Raw genomic sequence first — 21,366 nt, 5'->3', positions numbered from 1 at the left:
TCAGTAGAAGCCGTTTCTCTGACTAGTACTTTGTTATTATGGGAATCCTAAAAGTACATTATCTGTGGTACTGTGTGACTAAATTTCGTATTACTAGATGATTAACCCTTTCAACATCAGGCAAATAAAACTGCCTTCTGAAAGTAAAAATCGTATTTCTTACCAAAAAAAGCAAAAAGTCAGTAGAATGAAAGACTCACAAGACCACAACCTGAACATATGCTTAACAGGGAAAGACGCTTGCTGACTCTTCACAGATTTTGCTAGAACTGAAAGATGGATGATACATTTAGCTACCATTGTGGTCTCATTCATAGCTTATTTAACTGATAAAAAAAAATGAGCTTGCTCCATTTTCCTTGAAAATTGCCTAAATGTATCAGCAGCTCTGATAAATACTACTTAAAAAATCATATAAATTTCATACTATTAAAAACATTTATGTAAAACTACATGTAAACTTTATTTTCAGATGAGAAAGTTTGGGCAAAATAGTCCTATGTTAAAAAATAATATATAAGGCAAAGCTATATTAGGTCGGTAATGAGTGTTATCATTTTCAATAAAAAATGTAAAGACTGACTTCATAAGTCTGTATTTAATGAGTAAAATACTTTAGAGTGTGAAACAAGTTTTCATTTTTTCATGGTTATACCCCATTCACAAGAACTGTGCTAAATCTTGGATTGCTTGAGGTTATATAACTTTTTCCTAAGCTGTATCTTTTTAAAAATAGTCAGTGAAGAGTTGGGAAAATGTGTTGAAACATTTTGAGTTTTGTTTGTAAATGTGTTAGAATATCAAAAATGGTGTTCTAAATATATTGCACAAAATAATTTTAATTTGTCTACTGTTTGAACATTTAAACTCCTAAAACACTCATGGAAATCCCTCCTCTACATTAAAAAGTGTGGATATAACATAATATTCTTAACTTTATGCATTTACTTTCTAATACAACTGATCTAGAAAGGTATACAAACTAGTAAGTTAAAAGAAAAGGCTGGCCAAGAGAAAGAGTGAAACAATGGGGAAAAAAAAAATCTTTTTTTTCAATTTCATTCCATACAGAGATGCTTATCAGCATATTAAAAACATTAAGTCCCCATAAAGTCAAGTATGTACTGGTTGGATGAGCCTGCTGACAACCCATTTTTCCTTTTTTGTTTGTTTTAATATAGTGCTTATCAACTTAGAAAGTACTTTCACAGTCCTTGCATCACTGTATCCTCACAAATAACTCTTAGGTAGGACAGGAAGTAGTACACTTTACTAGATAGGGAAACAGAGCTTCAGGAAGGCAAGAGGTTGTGCAAGGTCACCAAAGACACAGAATTGAACCTAAAAGCACTGTTTTTGAATCCCTGAAACACTTGGCTCTTTCCACTTAATGCTTCTGGAATGGACTTCTTAGTCTAAATGCCCACTGTCTAAAAACCAAATGGACAAACCCTACTGGGCTAACCTAATGATGGACTCCTTTCAGAGACAAATAACAAACTGAAGGAAAAACATGAGAGTGGAACTTTAACTTCAATTGTAGTGAAAATTTCAAAAGCTAAAGAGCAAATTACAAATTGAATGAAAACTGTTGTGAAACTTATTCTTAAGAGTTTGAGGAAATAACTGTGTGCCGATTTCCTGTAAAACAGTTCCATTGATAAAACAATTAGGTACAATGCTTCTCTCCTTTATGTGAGGATTTAAAATGGATAAAACAAAAATCTGTTTTAGGATACACGTCTGAATTAACAAATTTGGACATTGGATGACTTGAGAAATTGACTTGTCTTTTCCTACAATCAGGCAGTGCCTACTTTTGCTAAACTTGGAACAAACAGTAAGGGGTATTGTGTTGTTTTACAATTCTCCCATTAGTAACAGTGTTCTGTAAATCTGAATATGTGTTAGAGCAATTCATTGTTTCTTCTCCATAAAATTCTTTAAAACAAGATAAATCTCAATTTTACACAGTATTTTCAAATATAATTCACCTGTGAAGGCACAATAAAATCCATACTATGATCAAGAACTTTAGGTTTAGAACTTAATTGTCTAACAACTTAGCACTCATCACAACCATTCATCACTTCACTCTGTATTAACCCAATAAGCTTTTCCACCAACATTTCCTTAATTATAACACTTTGTCCAAAAAGTTCCACAGAAATGTTACATATATATGTATAATTTATGCTTTTACGACACTGCAAGCCATCTTAGCAAAAAACAGTGAATGAAGACACGATATCTTAAATGCGCCAGAGACGAATAAAAATAATTTATTTTTGTATAAGAATTAATATATGAAGAAAATGGAATTGCAGTTTTGAGAGTTTCAGTACCATCAGTACAATGCAGAACAATAAAATCCTAATTTCAGGATCAAAATTAAAGAAACACATGAAAAAATAGCATAAATCCAAATAATTTAAGAATGCCATACTATTCTTGCAAATGTGTCCAAAGTCTTTATTTACTTATGATTTCCCAAAATGAGAGAACTCTGTAATTTTCATGTAGAAAAGACATTAGATTTCTAAGTCTAGAGCTCATTTTCATTGATGCTTGATTTTTTGCCTCTTTTTATCTTAAACTCCCAAAATTAAACTATGTGCTTTAGTAAAAAAGAAAACACAGAATAAGAAATTAATTCATTCAAGTGAAAACATCGAAGATCCATACTTCCTAAGTGTTATTTACCTTCAAGCTTAGTTAACATATTCCCAAATAATTTTTAGGTGAATTTTATTTATTTAAATTGATCTTCAAAAAAAAGCAATGACTATCTTTCTGTGATTTCAACATAAGAACACAACCATTATGTGTACTTTGGATGGTATTTAAACTCCCTAATACGAGTGCTTATGAAAAAAATAAAACGTTATAATAATATGATCTATTTAAACTATCTGGTTTTTATAGTATATTCAAGAGAGCTTTGTTAAAATACAAAGGATGGAGTTCCCGTCGTGACGCAGTGGTTAACGAATCCGACTAGGAACCATGAGGTTCCGGGTTCGGTCCCTGTGCTTGCTCAGTGGGTTAATGATCCAGCGTTGCAGTGAGCTGAGTGGTGTAGGTTGCAGACGCGGCTCGGATCCTGCGCTGCTGTGGCTCTGGTGTAGGCTGGTGGCTACAGCTCCGATTAGACCCCTAGCCTGGGAACCTCCATGTGCCGCGGGAACGGCCCAAGCAATAGCAGAAAGACAAATAAATAAATAAATAAAATACAAAGGATGATAGTTTTCACAGAGCTCATAACTTCTAGTTCAGTCTAAATGTAAAGGTTACTCTAAAGAGTCTCCATTTATCAAGCAGTGGACTTACCATGGAAATCATAAATATATAGAAGAATCGGCTCATTCTGTCCAAACGCACAAAATGCAACCATATTTTCAAGTGGATGATATGAAATGTCTCGAATGGGTGACTTGAATGGCAGGTCAGAATACATTGCTACTTGTTCTCCTACATAAGAAAAGACATTTGATAATTTGCATCATCCTAGATACTTCTCATGATGAGACTATTCCACAACTTATTACAAACACTTTGTAGTAAGTGATGACAAAGTTCACCTTATTTATATGAAAACCTCAAATGCTCATAAACATCTGAGAACCACTATATTAAATAATTATCTTTATTTTTCCTTCAGTTGGCCCTCCGTTTTCCATTTTGCAGTCCAACCTCTTCACTGAGGTTTTCAAGGCACAAAATAAAGACAAAGAGTTGGAAGTAGCAAGCCCTGACTCTGAGCTCTGACAGAGCTGATCAAATGCCAACTAACAGAGAACTCCAGGGAGAACTAGGGGAGGGACTTCAGGACTAAAACTGAAGAAACTCCCTGGTTGAGGGAGCGTTCGTGGGGAATTAGTTTTTCTATGTTTTTCTAGAGGTTGTTTCATGTACCATTCGCTATAGAGATACATGTAATTGTTAATGACTAAAAGAGGCTTACGGCCAAAAGTTTAAGGAACCTATGAAAATCAGTCAAAAAGCACAGAATCCAGTTCCACTGATTGCAGGGGAAAAGAGATTTAACCCTTATGTATTGATGCTAAGGTATCAAAATACAGTAAGAAGAAAAAAAAAAAAGAAAGAAAGAAAGAAAGAAAGAAAACTAAGTGAACTGACCAGTCAAAAATGTCTAAAGGGAAAGATGAAAAAAAAAAAAAAGGTGAAATCAAATACTGTTCATTAAAAAAATTTTAAAGTAAATTCATAAAATTCTTTTTATTGCTAAAAAAAGTTCATGTAGTTTTGGCTTTTCTTTCTTTCTTTCTTTTTTTTTTTTTTTTTTTTTTGGTCTTTCTGTCTTTTCTAGTGCCGCACCCATGGCATGTGGAGGTTCCCAGGCTAGGGGTCTAATAAGAACCATAGCCACTGGCCTGCGCCAGAGCCATGGCGACACAGGATCCAAGCCACATCTGCAACCTATACCAGAGCTCGAGGCAATGCTGGATCCTTAACCCACTGAGCGAGGCCAGGGATCAAGCCTGCAACCTCATGGAGGTTAGTCAGATTCGTTTCTGCTGAGCCATGACGGGAACTCCTGGCCTTTCTTTTAAAAAGCAAGGTGAAGGAAACACAGATGAACTGCCCAATGTAATAATTTATTTTGTTGAAAAAAATTGAATTACAGTAATTCAGGTAAATTGCTATTAAGTTTCAGACATCCAAAACGCTGACAGGAATGTTTGTTTCTGATAATAATGTATTGTCAATATTTAACCATTTGTATACCTAGTTATACTCCAAATTCAGTTTACAACATTGTATTTTGTGTTACAATCCTCATTAAATACTAAGATCAATAGTATCTCATTAAGGGCAAGGAAAGAATAAACTCTGAATTATAATATGAAATTCTAAATCCATGAAGATATCAAAACAATAAAGAACATAGTATAAATTTAGTCTGTAGTTGAATTCCATTATCGGCTTTCTAATTTTGAAAAACATAACTGAGAACCTGAAATTAGAATTTCCTTGAAATGTATCCCATAAAATGGGACTTGTTATATTTCATCAAAACTGAGACAAAAAAATTTTCTTTACCTTCAATAGAATATTATTTACCTGTTTCCGGATTCCAAACAAATACTACACCATCCTCACTTCCAGCAAAGAGAAAAGTCCCACATGGTGTCAAAGTACTATGAATCTTCTCTCGATAATTTGCTGCACCTACAAATTTCCTTGCTGCTAATCTAGAAACCAAAAATATTTTACAGATGTAACCTGTCTTACCCATTTAAAAGACTGGCGATAGAAAAACTTAATTACTTCATTTGCATTTAACAATTTGTGTTGAATCTGTTATGCAGGATACATTAGCTGATGAATGCAGAATAACGAGATTGTCCCAGAGCTCAGAGTTTATAATTTAGCAAGAGAGAGAAGAAATGCATCCATGTAAAATAGAAAGTGGATGCAGAAAGCACCACAAAAGAAGAACAGAAAGAATACTTCATAGATTTGGATAAGAAAGATTATTTCTAGCTGTGGAGCAAGAGACTACCTTGGAAATAGCATTTGAATTGGTTACTAAAAAATGAACAGAATAAACTAAATAATGAATAGAATCTATAGTCTTCTATTTTTTCCATGTGATACATTTTTAAAATCAAACAATGAATACTTGATTATTGCAAAAACATTAGACAAAACATTATTGAATCAACTATTAAATACAGTATATAACCTTCCAGGCTTTTTTAACTTATGAATAATAATAGCTAACATTGTGTCAGTGCTTATTATATGCCAGGTAGGTACTATTATCATCCCAAACTTACGAAGAGGATATTATTACATATTCTACTCTGTTACCTGCTTTTTTCAGTCAACAATGAATTATGAATACTGGTCCCCCATGTCAGACAGTAAAAATTATGCATTATCATTTTAATAGACATATATTAAATCATTGTCTAAATGTATCTTAAGGAATTTTCTATTGCCGCATAACAATATGTTTCTAGCTTTCCCCTACCATGAATATGATTTCTATGAACAATCTTGTATATATACAAATTTTTTTTTGCACTGCTTTATAATTATTTTTTTCAACATAAATTCTTAAACCCAAGATTACTGGGTCAAACACTTCTGCTACGTCCATAATGTTTCAAGTACTTTACATGTACAAACTAGTTTATTGCCACAAAACTTTTGAGAATGGTCTATGATTTCTTCCATTTGAGTGATGAGGAAAGAGAGGCACAGGGAGGTTCATCAGCTGGAAAGGGGTGGTGCAGACAGAATTTGACTATAAGCAGTTTTCCTCTAGAGCCTATGCACGATCATAGGCTGAATACTATTCTGCTTAAAAAGAGAACAACCAAACTCCGCAGGCTCGGCCTTTTAAAACCTGCCTCTCATCTCTAATCAGCATTCTTTAGCAAGAAACTTATGCTCAAGCAGACTAACTCATTCTGCCTTGAACACAACCTCTATTATCCCACCTCTGAACTTATTCCAGGCTTTTCATGTTCAACACCAAACTGAGGACACTGCCATCTTGTCTAAGTTCTACCCATCCTTCAAGATTGAACTCCAAGACCAGTCTCTCCACAGAGCCTTTAACAGGAGACTATATTACAGCTATCAGCTTTACTGTTGCCACGAAAAATACAATCCTTTTATTATATATTTATATTCATGAAAAAAATACATACTAAGTACTTGCTATCTGCCAGGTATGATGTGGGTACTATGCATAGAAAAAAAAAAAAAGCAGATTCCAGTCCTCAAAGACCTCACAATGTGTTATTGTGGCAGTAACACAACTACATCATAAACTCCTGATGAACTAATTCTGCTTATCATTCTCCCACAGCACCTATGCCAGTGTTTTGAACAGTTCTACATACATACAGAAGGGCTTAATGGTTAGCTCTACAAAGATAATTGAAGAATAAGTGGATATGGATTACCACATTTGCCTTTCCCAATACAATAATGAGATTTAATAAAACAGCTTTCTCTCATTTCTTTTACAGGAACTTTTAACATCAAAACAGAAGCACTCCCGAAGCCACACTGGTTTTCCCAGAACTCTGCTTCTGTCTTTTACATTAAGGATATTTCCCTTCATCTGCCTTATTTAGAAAGAAAACAAAAAAGAAAAAGAAGGATATAGTAACCAAAAAAGAAAAAGAAGGATATAGTAACAAAAGATATAGTATCTCATTCAAGGCATGATATTAGATCATAATACTACCCTAAACCAATATCAGAAAGATAAAGGATATTCATTCCATGGCAGAAATTTCTTCTTTTAATTGTGAAAATAAAAAGCAATTAACTACATCTCGGTCTCAAAACTATTCACATTTAGGGTCAGATAATGATTGTGGGGTTGTTATACACAGCAGGATTCTTAGTTTCTCTTGGTCTCTATTCACTAGATTGGATATTGGAATAAACATTCAAAAATGTCTCTAGATACTGCCAGAGGTCCCCTGAAGGACAAAACTGTCTAGTTGAGAACCATGGCTGCATATTATAAATGTGAATTAATTCATTACTTATTCTTTGAGCCCTTAACCTGTAAATACTGGAATATACTTACATTCGGAGATCCATAATTCTCAAAGTGCTGTCTTTGGTATGAATTAACAAACGTTTTCCATTGGGATGAACTTCCAGGTAACTTATTGGAATCCCCTTAAACTCACTCTCTTTAATTTCCTAAAATGATTTTTAAAAGATTATAAAATATTACCACTGTATAGTTTGTCAGGGTTAAGCCACCTTAAATATACAATTTAATTTTAAGATATTATTTTCAATTACATGACAACAGGATGTTTAAAATTGTTAGCAAAATTATGCCAAGTAACTTCAGGTTAAGGATGAAAATAAAGCTGATAAAATGTACTCTTTGGTTGTCACATAATACCATATTTAATCAGTATGTGTCTTTGTAGTTTATTCTCAAACAAGAAGTACTGTCTACAAACCTATCTTCTAACACCCCATTTTCTGTTTATCATAATATAAGAAACCTTGTGATTTTTATAAATTTGATGGTAAGTATAGAATTAACTTTCAAGCTCTACTTCAGTCTCAGATTATTTCTTCACACATTTACTTCCACTTGCCCTGAAGAAGGTAAGTTATCAGCATATTCTGAAATCATTCAGTTTAGATTGTAATTTTAGGCTTGTTTGTTTGTTCGTTTGATACTTAAGACAGTTATAGAAGGCGCCTGACCAATGAGGTCCAGAAAGACATAAACACTAAAGGATTTGTCTGAACAAGCCTTGCATAAGAAGAATTTCCAAAGGTCCTTCTTGTTTGGATGACCAGAAGAAAGAAAAAAATTGCAAATGCAAAACTGCTTAGACTGAAGCCTAAAGAGTCAAAAGAGTCTACTTTTAACCTGCAGGCAGAATTCTGAATTAGCCTTCTCCCTCAAGGACCCTTTATTATTTTTGCTCACTTCTCCAAGAGGGTATCCTCCTCAGAGGTGGGTTGGCACCAGCTGAGGTGGACTACAAACTGCTGCAATCCTAATATCAGAAGCAGAGCCCCTGCTACTGCTGTCCGATGCTAAAGTCTGCTTTAGCTACTTTTTAGAAGAGAATGAGGTCAAACACTGACACCACAGATGGGGATTTTACTGAGCCCAACTACAACAATTTGGGGTGGGGATGCACTGCTGAAGGTTTGAGCAACTGGAGCAGCACTTACCCAGAGGCAAATGCGCACGATCAAAAACAAGGCTGTATAACAAGTTAAGCGCTGGGTATAGATTTTGAGAAAGATGCCGGCAGATTTAGTGTTTTTAGTGTCTGCGAATTGTTTCCCTCATATTTTTCTTTATTATAGTCATGCTGAAACTAAAAAAGTCCTAGTGTTAAAGACCATGTCCTACATCAAGGAGTGTGTGCAAGAGCACATGGACACTTCATCTTAAGGGACAGATGAGTTCAACTTGGCATCCCCACACTGCTGGGAGAAGTCAGAAACCACATTCTCCCGTCTGTCGTAGAGCATAAGCTACTAAAAAGACATTCTGGCTCACTTCCTAACTTTTTATTTTTGACTGTACAGATTTCCAAGGTACAGCTGGCCTTTTGGTTACTATACAGAGATAAACACATGATTTATAATACAAATAATAGACCCCATATTGTAGACTCAAATGATTAGAAGTGGTGCCTTTGGAGCTTTGTCAATCCCTCAGGTATATAAGTAATTAAAAAGTTCTTTTCAAAGTGTGTGATATTAGCCTACAGCACAAATCCCAAGTCATCATTCATTGATCTGACAGACTAGATGAGAATGACTAAAAAGAGATTATACTGGTTTTCAAACAGATCTGATAGACTCAATAGATTTAACTAGAGTTCATGAAATTATTTTTCATGGAGAGTGTCTTTTTTTCAAATGAGGACAATTGTTCTAACCTATTAGGAAGAACAAAAAAAACCTTGAAGAACAAAGGTACAGCATGAGGGTTCCCTTTTCTCCACACCCCCTCCTGCACTGTTGGTGGGAATGTAAGCTGGTACAACCACTATGGAGATCAGTATGGAGGTACCTTAGAAAACTACACATAGAACTACCAAACGACCCAGCAGTCCCACTCTTGGACATATATCCAGACAAAACTCTACTTAAAAAAGACACATGTACCCACGTGTTCACTGCAGCACTATTCCCAATAGCCAAAACATGGAATCAACCTAAATGTCTACTGACAGATGATTGGATCAGGAAGATGTGGTAAATATACACAATGGAATAGTACTCAGCCATAAAAAAGAACAAAATAATGCCATTTGCAGCAACATGGATAGAACTAGAGACTCTCATCCTAAGTGAATTAAGTCAGAAAAAGACAAATACCATATGATATCACTTATATCTGGAATCTAATATATGGCACAAAAGAACCTTTCCACAGAAAAGAAAATCATGGACTTAAAGAATAGACTTGTGTTTGCCAGGGGGCAAGGGGAGGGAGTGGGAGGGACTGGGAGCTTGGGGTAAATAGATGCAGAATATTGCCTTTGGGATGGATTAGCAATGGGATCCTGCTGTGTAGCACTAGGAACTCTGCCTAGTCAATTATGATGGAACACATAATGTGAGAAAAAAGAATGTATACATGTATGTGTAAGTGGGTCACCATGCTGTACAGTAGAAAAAAAATATATATATATATAAATAAATGATTTAAAAAAACCCCAAAGGTACAGCATGTAAGACAAAAACTGTATCAATTTACATAAAACAAACTCAGGTTTAATGACTCACTTTGTATTTTAAACTAAAAAAATACTAAATACACACCAACAAAATTGCTTGGTAAACAAGCCATCTTAAAAACACTCGACTTCATAAATGAAATTGTTCATTTGTTTCTAGCAATTTAGTATATTTTAGGTGAAACAAGTATTGTGATTAAATGATAGACCCCTTCATACTTAATTCTAATCACATAATTTTGAGAGAGAGTGCTGTTAACAAAACCTTGAGCACAGTGTTTTTCAGTGATGTTATCAGGTCAAGAAAAAAAGAATATGAATAGCAGAAAATATAAGCTATTATGTATAGGTGGTACTATAATATCACATATAGCTCATTTTGCATCAATTTCAATAACAGATCTCTGAATAGCACAGTGCAAACTGGGGCTCAAAAAAGGTAAAGCCTGGCCAAAATGAAGAAAATTTTCACTAGGTCACTATATTATAATAAGCTATGAGGAAGACATGATAATCAATCAATGGTAACTCACTTTTCAGGGACTGAGACAAACTTAATTCAAAGAAACTTAATTTCTTTGGAAAGAGGGAACAGAATGTCTTGACATCTTATTTTAAAACCATATGGTTCGATTTTTTTCTTCCCAATTTCTTTAATTAAACCCCAGAACATGACATGAAATGACTTTATACCTTATTTACACTCCAGTGGCGAACTGAATGCTGCACGTCATTAACTTTGACATATGTGTTCCAAACCACAATCACCCCCGTGCAGTCTCCTGAATACATGTGATGACCTATTGAAAAAAAACAAAATTTACGCACATCTAAATGTTACATGGAAGTAGAAACAAAAATGAAATTGGGAAAACACATTCCAATAAAACAAAAAATTGGAAGGCTATTAAAAGGTATTTCAGTTAAAAAAATAAAAAGCCAAAAAATGCAGACAATCAAATCCCAATTATCCTTAAGTGAATTCTTCACACTTTTTGAGTTATTTTTTGGTGATTTATTTCCCTTTGTCACCTAACTATATTTGAATACCAAAAGAAATGAGCATCTCAGTGTTTGTGCACATGGCTCAACTCCAAAGCCAAACAAATTACCTGAATTATCCAATATGACCTGCATTGATCACCTTTATTAACTTATATAATGTGTTTCATATTCCTTGAAAAACCTTGTGTTCTAATATATACTGTTAGCATAATGCCTGAGACCCAGTAGGAATTCAATAAATGACCAAGGAATGAAGAAAATAACAAACAACAAGTGTTCCAACTTAACGTCAATCCTCAGAGTCAAACCATCTTACAGTCGAATGGGACCTCAGAGACTAATCAGGTTCAACTTCATACCCACTCAGGAATATCTTACAAACCAGTATGAACAGATGGTTGTTCAGCAACTGTGAATGTAATATTTTGCACAAAGGCAGCTTATTCAACCGATGACCTTCTCTGTATGTTAGAATGTTCTTTCTAATTCCACACAAAGAAAATCTGTCTTCTGCAGCTCTGAGCCTGTCCCTACCTACTGGAGCAACGTAGACTGACTTCTCTTTTTTTCACATCTTAGCCAAATATTTGAAGAAATTCTTCATCACTTCTATTATGACAGAGTTTTCATATGCCTTTCTATCCTTGGTTGACCTTTCCTGAATGGGTTCCAACTTATAAACATCCATATGGGTGGACTGAATACATTAGCAGTATTAACATTTTGATCTAGATTCCATTTTATAGCTATACATGCCTAGTATCTGAATAACGGAAAAGGTAAGTTGTTAATAGATATAATGAATTTCTTTATTCTTTCAGCTAATAAAATAGTCTATATTTTTCATCTTTAAAACACCATCTATAATACTCCTATTCTAAGATTAAACCTTTAAAATAGTTGCAAATTTCCCTTCTACACATTTCTATACTTACAAACAATCCCGTTGTTACATTTAAAACACATTTTTTTCAATATTCTTTTGGGATTTCCCCTCTATCTTCTTCATTTTTATCCCTTAACATAAAAGGCCCCCTTTAAAAAATGTACTAAGGGGATAACACAAATCCAATGAAATATATCTCAAAATTTGGACATATTTCAAAAACTGGTTGTTACAACAAGATTAGTTGAATCTAAATGTTTAGGAATTTACTGACTTTAAAATTACTAAAGAACTCCCTCAGTGCCAAAACTATGCCCAAGTCTATGCATTTATATGTGTCATCTATATGAACCTATCCACAAAACAGAAACAGACTCAAGGACATAGAGAACAGACTTGTGGTTGCCAAGGGGGAGGGGGAAGGAAGTGGGATGGATGGGGAGTTTGGGGGTTGGCAGATGCAAACTATTACATTTAAAATGGATAAGCAATGAAATCCTATTGCATAGCTCAGGGAACTATATCCAGTCCCTTGAGACAGACTACGATGGAAGATAATATGAGAAAAAGAATATATATGTACAGAAGAAATTGACACAACACTGTAAATCAAGCACACTCTAATAATTTTAAAAATGCACATTTGATTTCATTCAACACATAAAATCTTTCAAGCTTAAATAATTACTATACTAGTGAAATAAAAAAATTAAAAATTCTTCACATAATTAGCCTTCAACTGGAATTTAACCTCTGACATACCTTCCATATCAAAACAGAGAGAGTTGATAAAACTCTTGTGAGTGTCAAACTGCCGGATCAATATGGCGGGATCCTCTTTCATATCGACTTTCCATATACGTATCACAGAATCATAGCAGCCTGTAACAACCAGCTCTTTTACAGCTGGATGGAATTTAGCCGTGTAAACAAAAGAAGGATGAGGTAAAACTCTGAAAGTATTTGTATTGTTTATTTCATTTTTCCATATCCTGGAAAAGGATGAAAAAGTTACATATTGCTTCTGAAAGGCAGACATTTCTCTAAGAACTAGTATAGGCAAAGGACTTTATAAGTAAGCAAGTGACAATAAACAATGGTAAATAAAATTTTCTAACAATAAAAATAATGTCATCACATCATTCGATGATTGGAGGTCTTTACATTTTGACAAATCTACTTCTTACAGTTATTGTGGAGCACAATAGTTAATTTGTCTACTAATTTCTATACCGCAAAATGAAAAACTCTATTTGTATATGTCTGTATTTTTAAATCTATTTTGACATTGATTAAATACTAGTAAAATATTACATTTAATACAATATATTGGAAAAATAAAAACGAAGGAGAAATTCAATGATTTCCTATTTAGGTTGTGTATATGGCTTTTGCAAAGTGCTTACAGTTGGGGGTTTAGAGAACAGGATACTCTATTAACTTTATGTTTGTAATTTCAAAGCCTAAATAATGAACATAAAGATCTCAAACACTTAGAAGCCATACTGAAATTACTACATAAATACTTGAGTAAAATAACACTAAATAATTATATTTTTTATAGAAAAAAGTCTATCTTACATTGAGCACTCATCTTACGTTCAATACTTTTATTATCTCTTCCTTTAAATAATGGGTGATGATAAAGAAATTAGTATTGTCATTGCTACAGTCTTGCCAAGAGTAAACCCTTAGGGTTACAGTCATGTTAGATACTCTGCATTTCTAGTTAATGTGTAAAAATAGGCAAAATCAAGGAATAAGCAGGCACTTTCTGAGTGCGAAGCACCCGATTTTTAAAAATTTAAGTTAGAAAAATTTATTAATTTTTAATATAGAGATTTATAGTTCATACTTTTAATTACTGCCTAAGAACTGAAGCAAATTAAGTCCTTTTCAAATTGATTGATAAAAGAAAAAATAAGTTGCTATTCAAGAATAACATTCTTTTAAGTTTTCTCAGCAGCTGCTTAAAATACAGGATATGATCTTCAATTACAAAGAATCCAAACTCATAATGAAGGAAGTGAAAGAACATGTTTTTAAGTAAAAGTAAAACACGTGTGTCACTGCATAAACATTTTTACCATAGTAATACTTTCAGTGAATATATGCAACATGAAATACAGTACTTATTAAAAGCATAAAATCACTTCATGGAGGGACTATAAAGAAGAATGCTAAAAGATACAAACTTTGGTTGCCTCCTAATAAATCTTAGCATCATTATCTCTAATACTATAAAACAGTAAGAAATGAAGCAACTTCATTTTTAAAACACTCCAAATAATTAGAACTGACATGATATTTTAAAATAAAAATGAAATGATATATAAATATTTATTCATTTATATAAACACTGAACTGTTATCAATGGTGGCATCAGTCACCCAAGCAATGGTAGAATCAAGATCAAAAGAACTGTACTAACAGGTTTGTGAAAAAAATCAGTTGATCACAGAGAAGAACAATAATTCATGAATTTGTAAAGACTAGATGAACACACAAAATTTATTAGAATTAGGGGAAAAAATACCAAAGTTAAAACAGTGTGTGCGAAGCAAGGGTGGAGTGGGGACATTATGGTTCTATCTGGGAGCCATTCCACAAGGACAAGCCTTTCTGATTATATTAGGAGCTGTTGATCTGCATTTTTCTCAAATTATACTGGAGATAACTAAGGAAGGAGATTTAGGTTAAATCCATTTGGCAGAGACCTAACCGGTGCGAAAACAGTTACGCAGAAGATACTAACAGTAACATGTGACAGTGACCCGAAGGGAAGAGAGAAGACCTGGGAAGAAACCCAACCTCCTGCCACTTTCGAGCATTAACAACTCTGATTCTCTTCCTTTTGACTTTAGCTAATTCATTATAAGTATTCCTTACCTTTCAAAAACCTCACTGGCCTTTTGGTTCTAGCCACAATGTGTCTCTCTTTGCTCAGTTAATCCTTCATGATAATATTTTTATGACATAGAGTCCTAAATTAGTATCGATTTCAAAGCTACATAAAGAAAAAAGTATCCCTTATTATACTATATGTTGTGTGAGGAAATTCAAGGTGACTTCAAGAAATGGTAAAAACTGAGCTGATTTTAAATGAGGACTATGAGTCCCTCTGGCTTACAAAAGGCACTCAGATGTTTGTTAAGTAAATGAGTTGCGCAGGAAGGGGAGAAGGGCATGTAAGCATAGGGAGAGTCAATAAGATAAAAGGCATGGAGAGGTCAAAGAGATAAGATGTCAAGGGTATCCCCAAAGACTGTGTGGGCGAGGCAGAGTACCTGGCAACTGGAACTGGAACATTTCCAAAGAGCAGTGGCAATCAAAGATTTTTTAAATCAAGGCATTATGAATGATGGTTTCAGAAAGATAATTTTAGCATAAGAGGGATGGAGGAGCTGGAGACAGGACACTGGGAAAGCTTTGAAGCAACAGTTCAACCAAAGGATAACTAACAAGGGCTTGAATTAAGGCACCACCAGTGAGGATAGAAAGAATGTGACAGTGAGCTTTTAGAAGGGAGATATGACACATTTTAGAACAACTTAGATGTGGAAAGGAAAGAAGAGTTGAGTATCACTCTGAGTTCCCAGCCAGGGAGACGGCGTGGATAAAGGATGCCACTGACAAATATGAGGACCAAAAAAGGAAAACAAAATCTGCTGATTTCAGTTTTGGATTTGAGGTGCCACTGGCAACCCAAGCAGAAGTATGTAATAGAAAGGTGAATTTGGAAAAAGGGTAGGAGCTACAAGTTATTAGTGTATAAGTGAGATTCAAAGTCAGGAAAGATGAGAGAGACCAGGATAAGCACACCAAACCACAGAAGACACTGAAAAAAGGCTCCTGGGATAAGCGTTTACAAAGAATAGGCAGGAGAAAAGGAACAAAAGAAAGAGAATGAGAATTGGCTGGAGTGATAAAAAGAAAACAGAAGAAGCTGTCAATGAAAATCATGACATGAAAATATTTCAAGACTGGTCAATAATTAAATATTGCAGTGAAGGCAAAAACAGGATAAGGACTAAAACTATACAGTGGATCTGCAAATTAGTAAGAAACAGCAGACTTCTTGAAGAAAGTTTATACAGCATGGTGGAAGCGAAAGTCAAACTGAGCTGAAGTAAAGAAAAAGAGAGACCATGCTCTTGATGGTCTAGAAAGAAAAGTAACATGATAGCCTAGAAAACAGGAAGAGTTGAGAAAAAGATTTGCTTAATTAAGGTAAGGAGATCTGAGCATATTTCTAAAATGAGAACAAAATCAATAGAGAAAGATACTAAAGAGACAAGAGAGGCAGGAAATAAAAGTAACAGACTATTGATTAAAGGACTGAGATTCAAAGCACAATCAGGAGTTCCCATCGTGGCCCAGCGGAAACAAATCTGACTAGCATCCATGAGGATGCAGGTTTGATTTCTGGCCTCATTCAGTGGGTTAGGGATCGAGCATTGCTTTGAGCTGTGGTGTAGGGTGCAGACGTGGCTCAGATCCCGAGTTGCTGTGGCTGTGGTGTAGGCCAGCAGCTACAGATCCAGTTCAACCCCTAGCCTGGGAACCTCCATATGCTAAAGGTGTCGCTCTAAAAAGACAAAAAAAAAAAAAAAAAAAAAAAAAAACAAACCAGAAGTCAAAGACTGGCCTTAAAGGTGAATGGAGCCATACCTTCTTGCTTTTTGTTAAGAGAGATGTACAGAGATAAAGATGGGTAAATTTATGGATATTAGGTAGGAAACCAGAGGGAAAAACAGGAATTTCACGAGTGGCTTAATTTCATTATAAAGTGAAGGTTGTCATTCAATGAAAGTGGGAAGACTGTGTTTTGGTGCCAAAAACTTGAAGCATGGTAAGGTTTGGATCTCCTGCCAGAGGAATGAGTAAATATAATGGGAAAAAAGAGAAGCAAAAGGACTGCTCAGCAGAGATGAGAGTGCAGGTGATTTTAAGACTTTCAAATCCGTAGTCAGGTCTTATTGAGGTTATATATTTTTCTCTAGCAAGGCTGGTATCTGACAGAAGGTTTATGCTTGAAAGAACAAGAAGCCAGATGGGTTACAGAGGGTATTGTTATGAGGGATTAATAGCAGGTTCCCAGATGACTAGAAATCAGCTGTCACCAATTGCCATCTTTTTCATTTAAACATAAATAGTAATGGTAACATCTTAATTCCACATTTTATACTGAAAAAGTTGATTCATAGAAGAAGGGAGCTAGACACTAGAAGTGTCTGTAAAGAGCAGGTGTTAAAAGAGCAGGAAGCAGAAGTAAATACGAGTAAAGTTAGAATGGATCTCGCACTGCTCTCAGTGTCAGTTTCACAGTCTGTAGTGGTAATATTTCTGTGTAACCACCTACATTTTTTGGAAATTAAATGACATCTATCTGGGCATCCTATGCCGCCCTACCCCACAGCCACAGCAACACAGGATCCAAGCCGCATCTGTGACCTATACCACCGCTCACGGCAATGCTGGATCCTTAACCCACTGAGCAAGGCCAGGGATCAAACCTGCATCCTCATGGATCCTAGTCTGGTTCATTACCGCTGAGCCACGATGGGAACTCCCCCTAACAATATTTTTAGAAAACATCTGAGGTAGAATAATTAACTAAAAAAACTATAAATGAAACTTGAAAAAGTAGCTTTTAGAGTATTTTACTATGGTATTATTAAATTGGAAGGAGTTAAATTATTTTAAGACTGATATTCTGAAAAATGCAAATATCTGACAATCTGTTAAACTCTTAGAACATAAGGTGCACATTCATTTAGTGACCCTGCACTGCACATCAAGCAGCACTGTGTCCTGGCCTCTGCATCCAGCTAATGGTGAAGACAGAATCCCTGTGACCAAGAGTTTATATTCCAGGAAAAATCTCAATTATTTAATAACCTCATCTCAAAGTATTAATCCAACAGTATACACAGTGATCATTTAAAGTCAGTGAGGACTGGAAATATATATTAATGAAATACACATAACAATATCTTCAAGAAAAAAGTTTTCACTATTTAACCAGTGAGTCTGTATGATACATATTTATGACAGTCCCTTGATAAGCAAAACATAAAAAAGCATGTGAATAGTTCTAAAATTTACATTCTCTTGGCTTTCCTTGAGGGCAAACAGCATACACAGTTAAGTACCTCTCAAGTATACTAACCTGGCAGTGCCATCAGATGATGCGGTAAGGATGTAGCGGTCATCGTTTGACCAGCAAAGATCATAAATGATATTAAGGTGGCCACACAATTCTCTCATGAAACGTCCAGAAGGAATTTCATATACTAATGAAAATATTCAAAAACGAGTAAGTTTCCAAACAGAGGATTCTTAACCCAACAATAAAAAAAAAATCATAATTTATAGTGATTTGTAATCACTGCTCTAAGATTATTACCAAAGATATTTTCAGTATAAAAAATGTCAGTCTACATAAAATAATTTTTCACCTAATTTAAACATAATACCTCAAATTTTATAATATGCTACAATTAGCAATTATCCTCATCTCTTCACAGCAATTCTCCTGATAATCTTTGATAATCAATTTATTAATCAAATAACTTTTACAATTCACTTCACAATTCACTTCAAGGATTCTATAATTTGGGCTTTCATGAATAAGATGTTATCAGGAAAAAAAATCAATCGAATTCCAACCAAAATTTATTCAAAGCAATAAGAAACTGTGCTGTGCTATCAGAAAAAAATTCTAATACTAAAAATGATAGACACAGTAAGGGAATTAACAGAGATCTAATCTGATAAACCGAGCATTGTGGTATTGCTGTCATGCACACAATTAAATCTTCTAGCACAAAGTTTCCGAGTCTCTACTTCCACCTAGTGGTAAAACCAACTGCTCTTTAAAATACTAAGTAGTTGACAGTAAATTAACTATAATAGAAAAAAACAAAAATCTTAAAAACTAAAAAACTAAAAAACTAAGCAGTACATAAGAACTAGGACAGCAAAATAAGGACTTTCAGAAAATATGCTTCCCTATAAAAGCAATGAGAACACTGGCAAAAATTGCCAAAATTAATTTTTTCAGAACTCAGGAAGTTAAACAAAGCCTTGCAACAATCTGAGGAGTATTTATTCAAGAAAAACAGCTAAATCTTTGTAAGAACACTGAGCTTTGTTGTGTTTTAACTTGTCTGTTTCTCATTCCCCTCTCACAAGCTCCAAAGTAGCCTTAAAAACCAATAGCCTTGAAACTCAAAGAAAACCAGCAGCTTATCAATAAGGGGATGAGGCAGAAGAGGCCTGAAGATCTCCAAAGCCCCATCCCCAAAACTTTTTTTTTTTTTTCCTTTTTGGCTGCACCTGCAGCATGCAAAAGTTCTTGGGCTAGGGATCAAACCTGTGCCACAGCAGCAAGCCAAGCCATTGCAGTGACAAAGTTGGATCCTTAACCTACTGTGCCATTGGGGAACTCCTTCCAAGACTTATCACTGTTAAATGGCTTGATGGTCCCCTGAAAAGCTCCATCCTCAGAGCTTGGCTTTATTTGACCTGGCTCTGTGCATGCTCTGTGTGAAGATCCCTAACCCTAGGGTGCATGAGATAATCAGTAGTGTAGCTGTCTGACGAAGGGATACTGGGTGAGGCTGAGAAGAGGCTGACCAAAAAAACTTAAAAGGAAAACCTAGGAATGAAATGTTCATAGAGGACTATGACAAGCTTCAATATATTCCTGGGAATCTAGAAGGACAAACAACCAGGAAAGGTTGTATGCATATATGTGCAAGAAAGACCTGAAAAGCACTATCTCTTACTATGACTGCCCCAAGGAGGCACTGTGCAAACAGGAAGTGAAGCTAAGGCAGAGCTGTCAACTCCCACTTTAACATTGAAAATGCCTCCCAATACACACACAGAGTCCTTTGGCAAAAGACCTGTTCACTCAAGACATCTGAAAATCCCTCTAACCATTTAGCTGATGGCTAAGCTAACCAAGCAGAGACTTCAGGGGCAACACCTGACAAAGAATAAAGACTACAGAATTAGTTCAGGAAAGTCACTATACAATCAACAACAATAAATCCCAGGTAAGTGGATAGACCAGAGTAAGGGGAAGAATATGATTTCCAGAGTTGCCTCTTGTGATATTTTAAACATCATTTTTAACACAAAATTACAGAGACACACAAAAAACCAAAACAGGAAAAGTATGGCCACAAACCGGAAAAAAAAGCAGTCAATAGAAACTGTCCATGACCTTGGTTTCCTCGATAAAGATTTTAAATCCACTCTTCTATATGTTCAAAGATCTAAAGAAAACCACATCTAAAGAATGAAGGTGTGAGAATGATTTCTTACCAATTAACAGATTATTTTAGAAAGACTAAGAAGAAATCCTCAGAGTTGAAAAGCAATAACCAAAATGAACAGTTTACTAAAGAGCCTCAACAGCAGATTTGAACTGTCAGAATAATCAATAAACTTGAAGACAGGTGGAGTTTTCTTGTGGCACAGTGGGTTAAGGACCTGACATTGTCACTGCTGTAGCGTAGGTTTGATCCCTGACTCAGGAACTTCCAAATACTGTGGATATAGCCAAAACAAACAAACAAAAAAAAAAAATCAAAAAACACCTTAAAGACAGGTCAATTGAGCTTTACAGTCAGAAGGGCAGAAAGAAAAAAAAAATGAATAAAGGGGTGGAGACCTCTGGGACATCAAGTATAGCAATAAAGAAATGATGAGAGTCACAGAAGACAAGAAATAGAAGGTGGCAGAAAGAATGTTTGAAGAAATAAAGATGAAAAACTTCAAAATGTGTGGAAAACACTGATCTACATATCATACAAGCTAAATGAATTCACAGTAGACACATCATAATCAAACAATCAAAGCCAAGATTGTTTTTTTGAGATTTAAGCAGTAAATCATTCAAGCATTTTGAACAAGTTTTTCTCAAAGCATAAAGTAACATGTATTTGTCACAGAAATGTTAAAAACATATAAATCAAATGACAGTAATTCTTTCACTGTCCAGTGCACAGTGAAAAGAAAGAAACCACTATTAATATTCTGGAGTAGATTTTCTAGGAATCTTTTTTGCCCAATGCAGAGGTTTTAGTGAGTTTTAAAAAAAGCAGAGTCACAATCAAACCACAAAATAACTTTGCATGTCTTAAAGTGAACACTATTTCATTAAGAGAAATAATTTTTAATAGATGCTATTAGTCCCTGCTAGGAAAAAAAAAGTCAGCCAAAGAATAACAA

The 21,366-nt window shown here is 34.8% G+C and overlaps 1 protein-coding gene across 47 annotated transcripts in view; it reads right to left on the bottom strand.

The window, feature by feature from the left end:
* The window catches only part of AHI1 (Abelson helper integration site 1), a 193,900-nt gene that overhangs the window by 127,280 nt on the left and 45,254 nt on the right, over positions 1-21,366 (bottom strand). For all 47 annotated transcript variants that reach the window (XR_014845535.1, XR_014845582.1, XR_014845552.1 and 44 more), the window contains 6 exons: positions 18,293-18,416; positions 12,883-13,112; positions 10,923-11,029; positions 7,583-7,701; positions 5,086-5,216; positions 3,331-3,471 (listed from right to left, as the gene is read on the bottom strand). Coding sequence is in view for 16 of the 47 variants with exons in the window: in XM_085025255.1 (XP_084881381.1) it covers positions 3,331-3,471; positions 5,086-5,216; positions 7,583-7,701; positions 10,923-11,029; positions 12,883-13,112; positions 18,293-18,416 (852 nt within the window). In the remaining 31 variants the exon portion in view is untranslated. The remainder of the gene's footprint in view (positions 1-3,330; positions 3,472-5,085; positions 5,217-7,582; positions 7,702-10,922; positions 11,030-12,882; positions 13,113-18,292; positions 18,417-21,366) is intronic.

The sequence above is a fragment of the Sus scrofa genome, chromosome 1, assembly GCF_054392235.1.
Source record: "Sus scrofa isolate SSC_HxYL_T2T_F1_AM1 chromosome 1, Sscrofa_HxYL_maternal_Yorkshire_Landrace_v2.0, whole genome shotgun sequence".
NCBI lineage: Eukaryota > Metazoa > Chordata > Mammalia > Artiodactyla > Suidae > Sus > Sus scrofa.
Note: the sequence above shows the minus strand (reverse complement) of the source record. Positions and strands in the feature narration are given on the sequence as shown.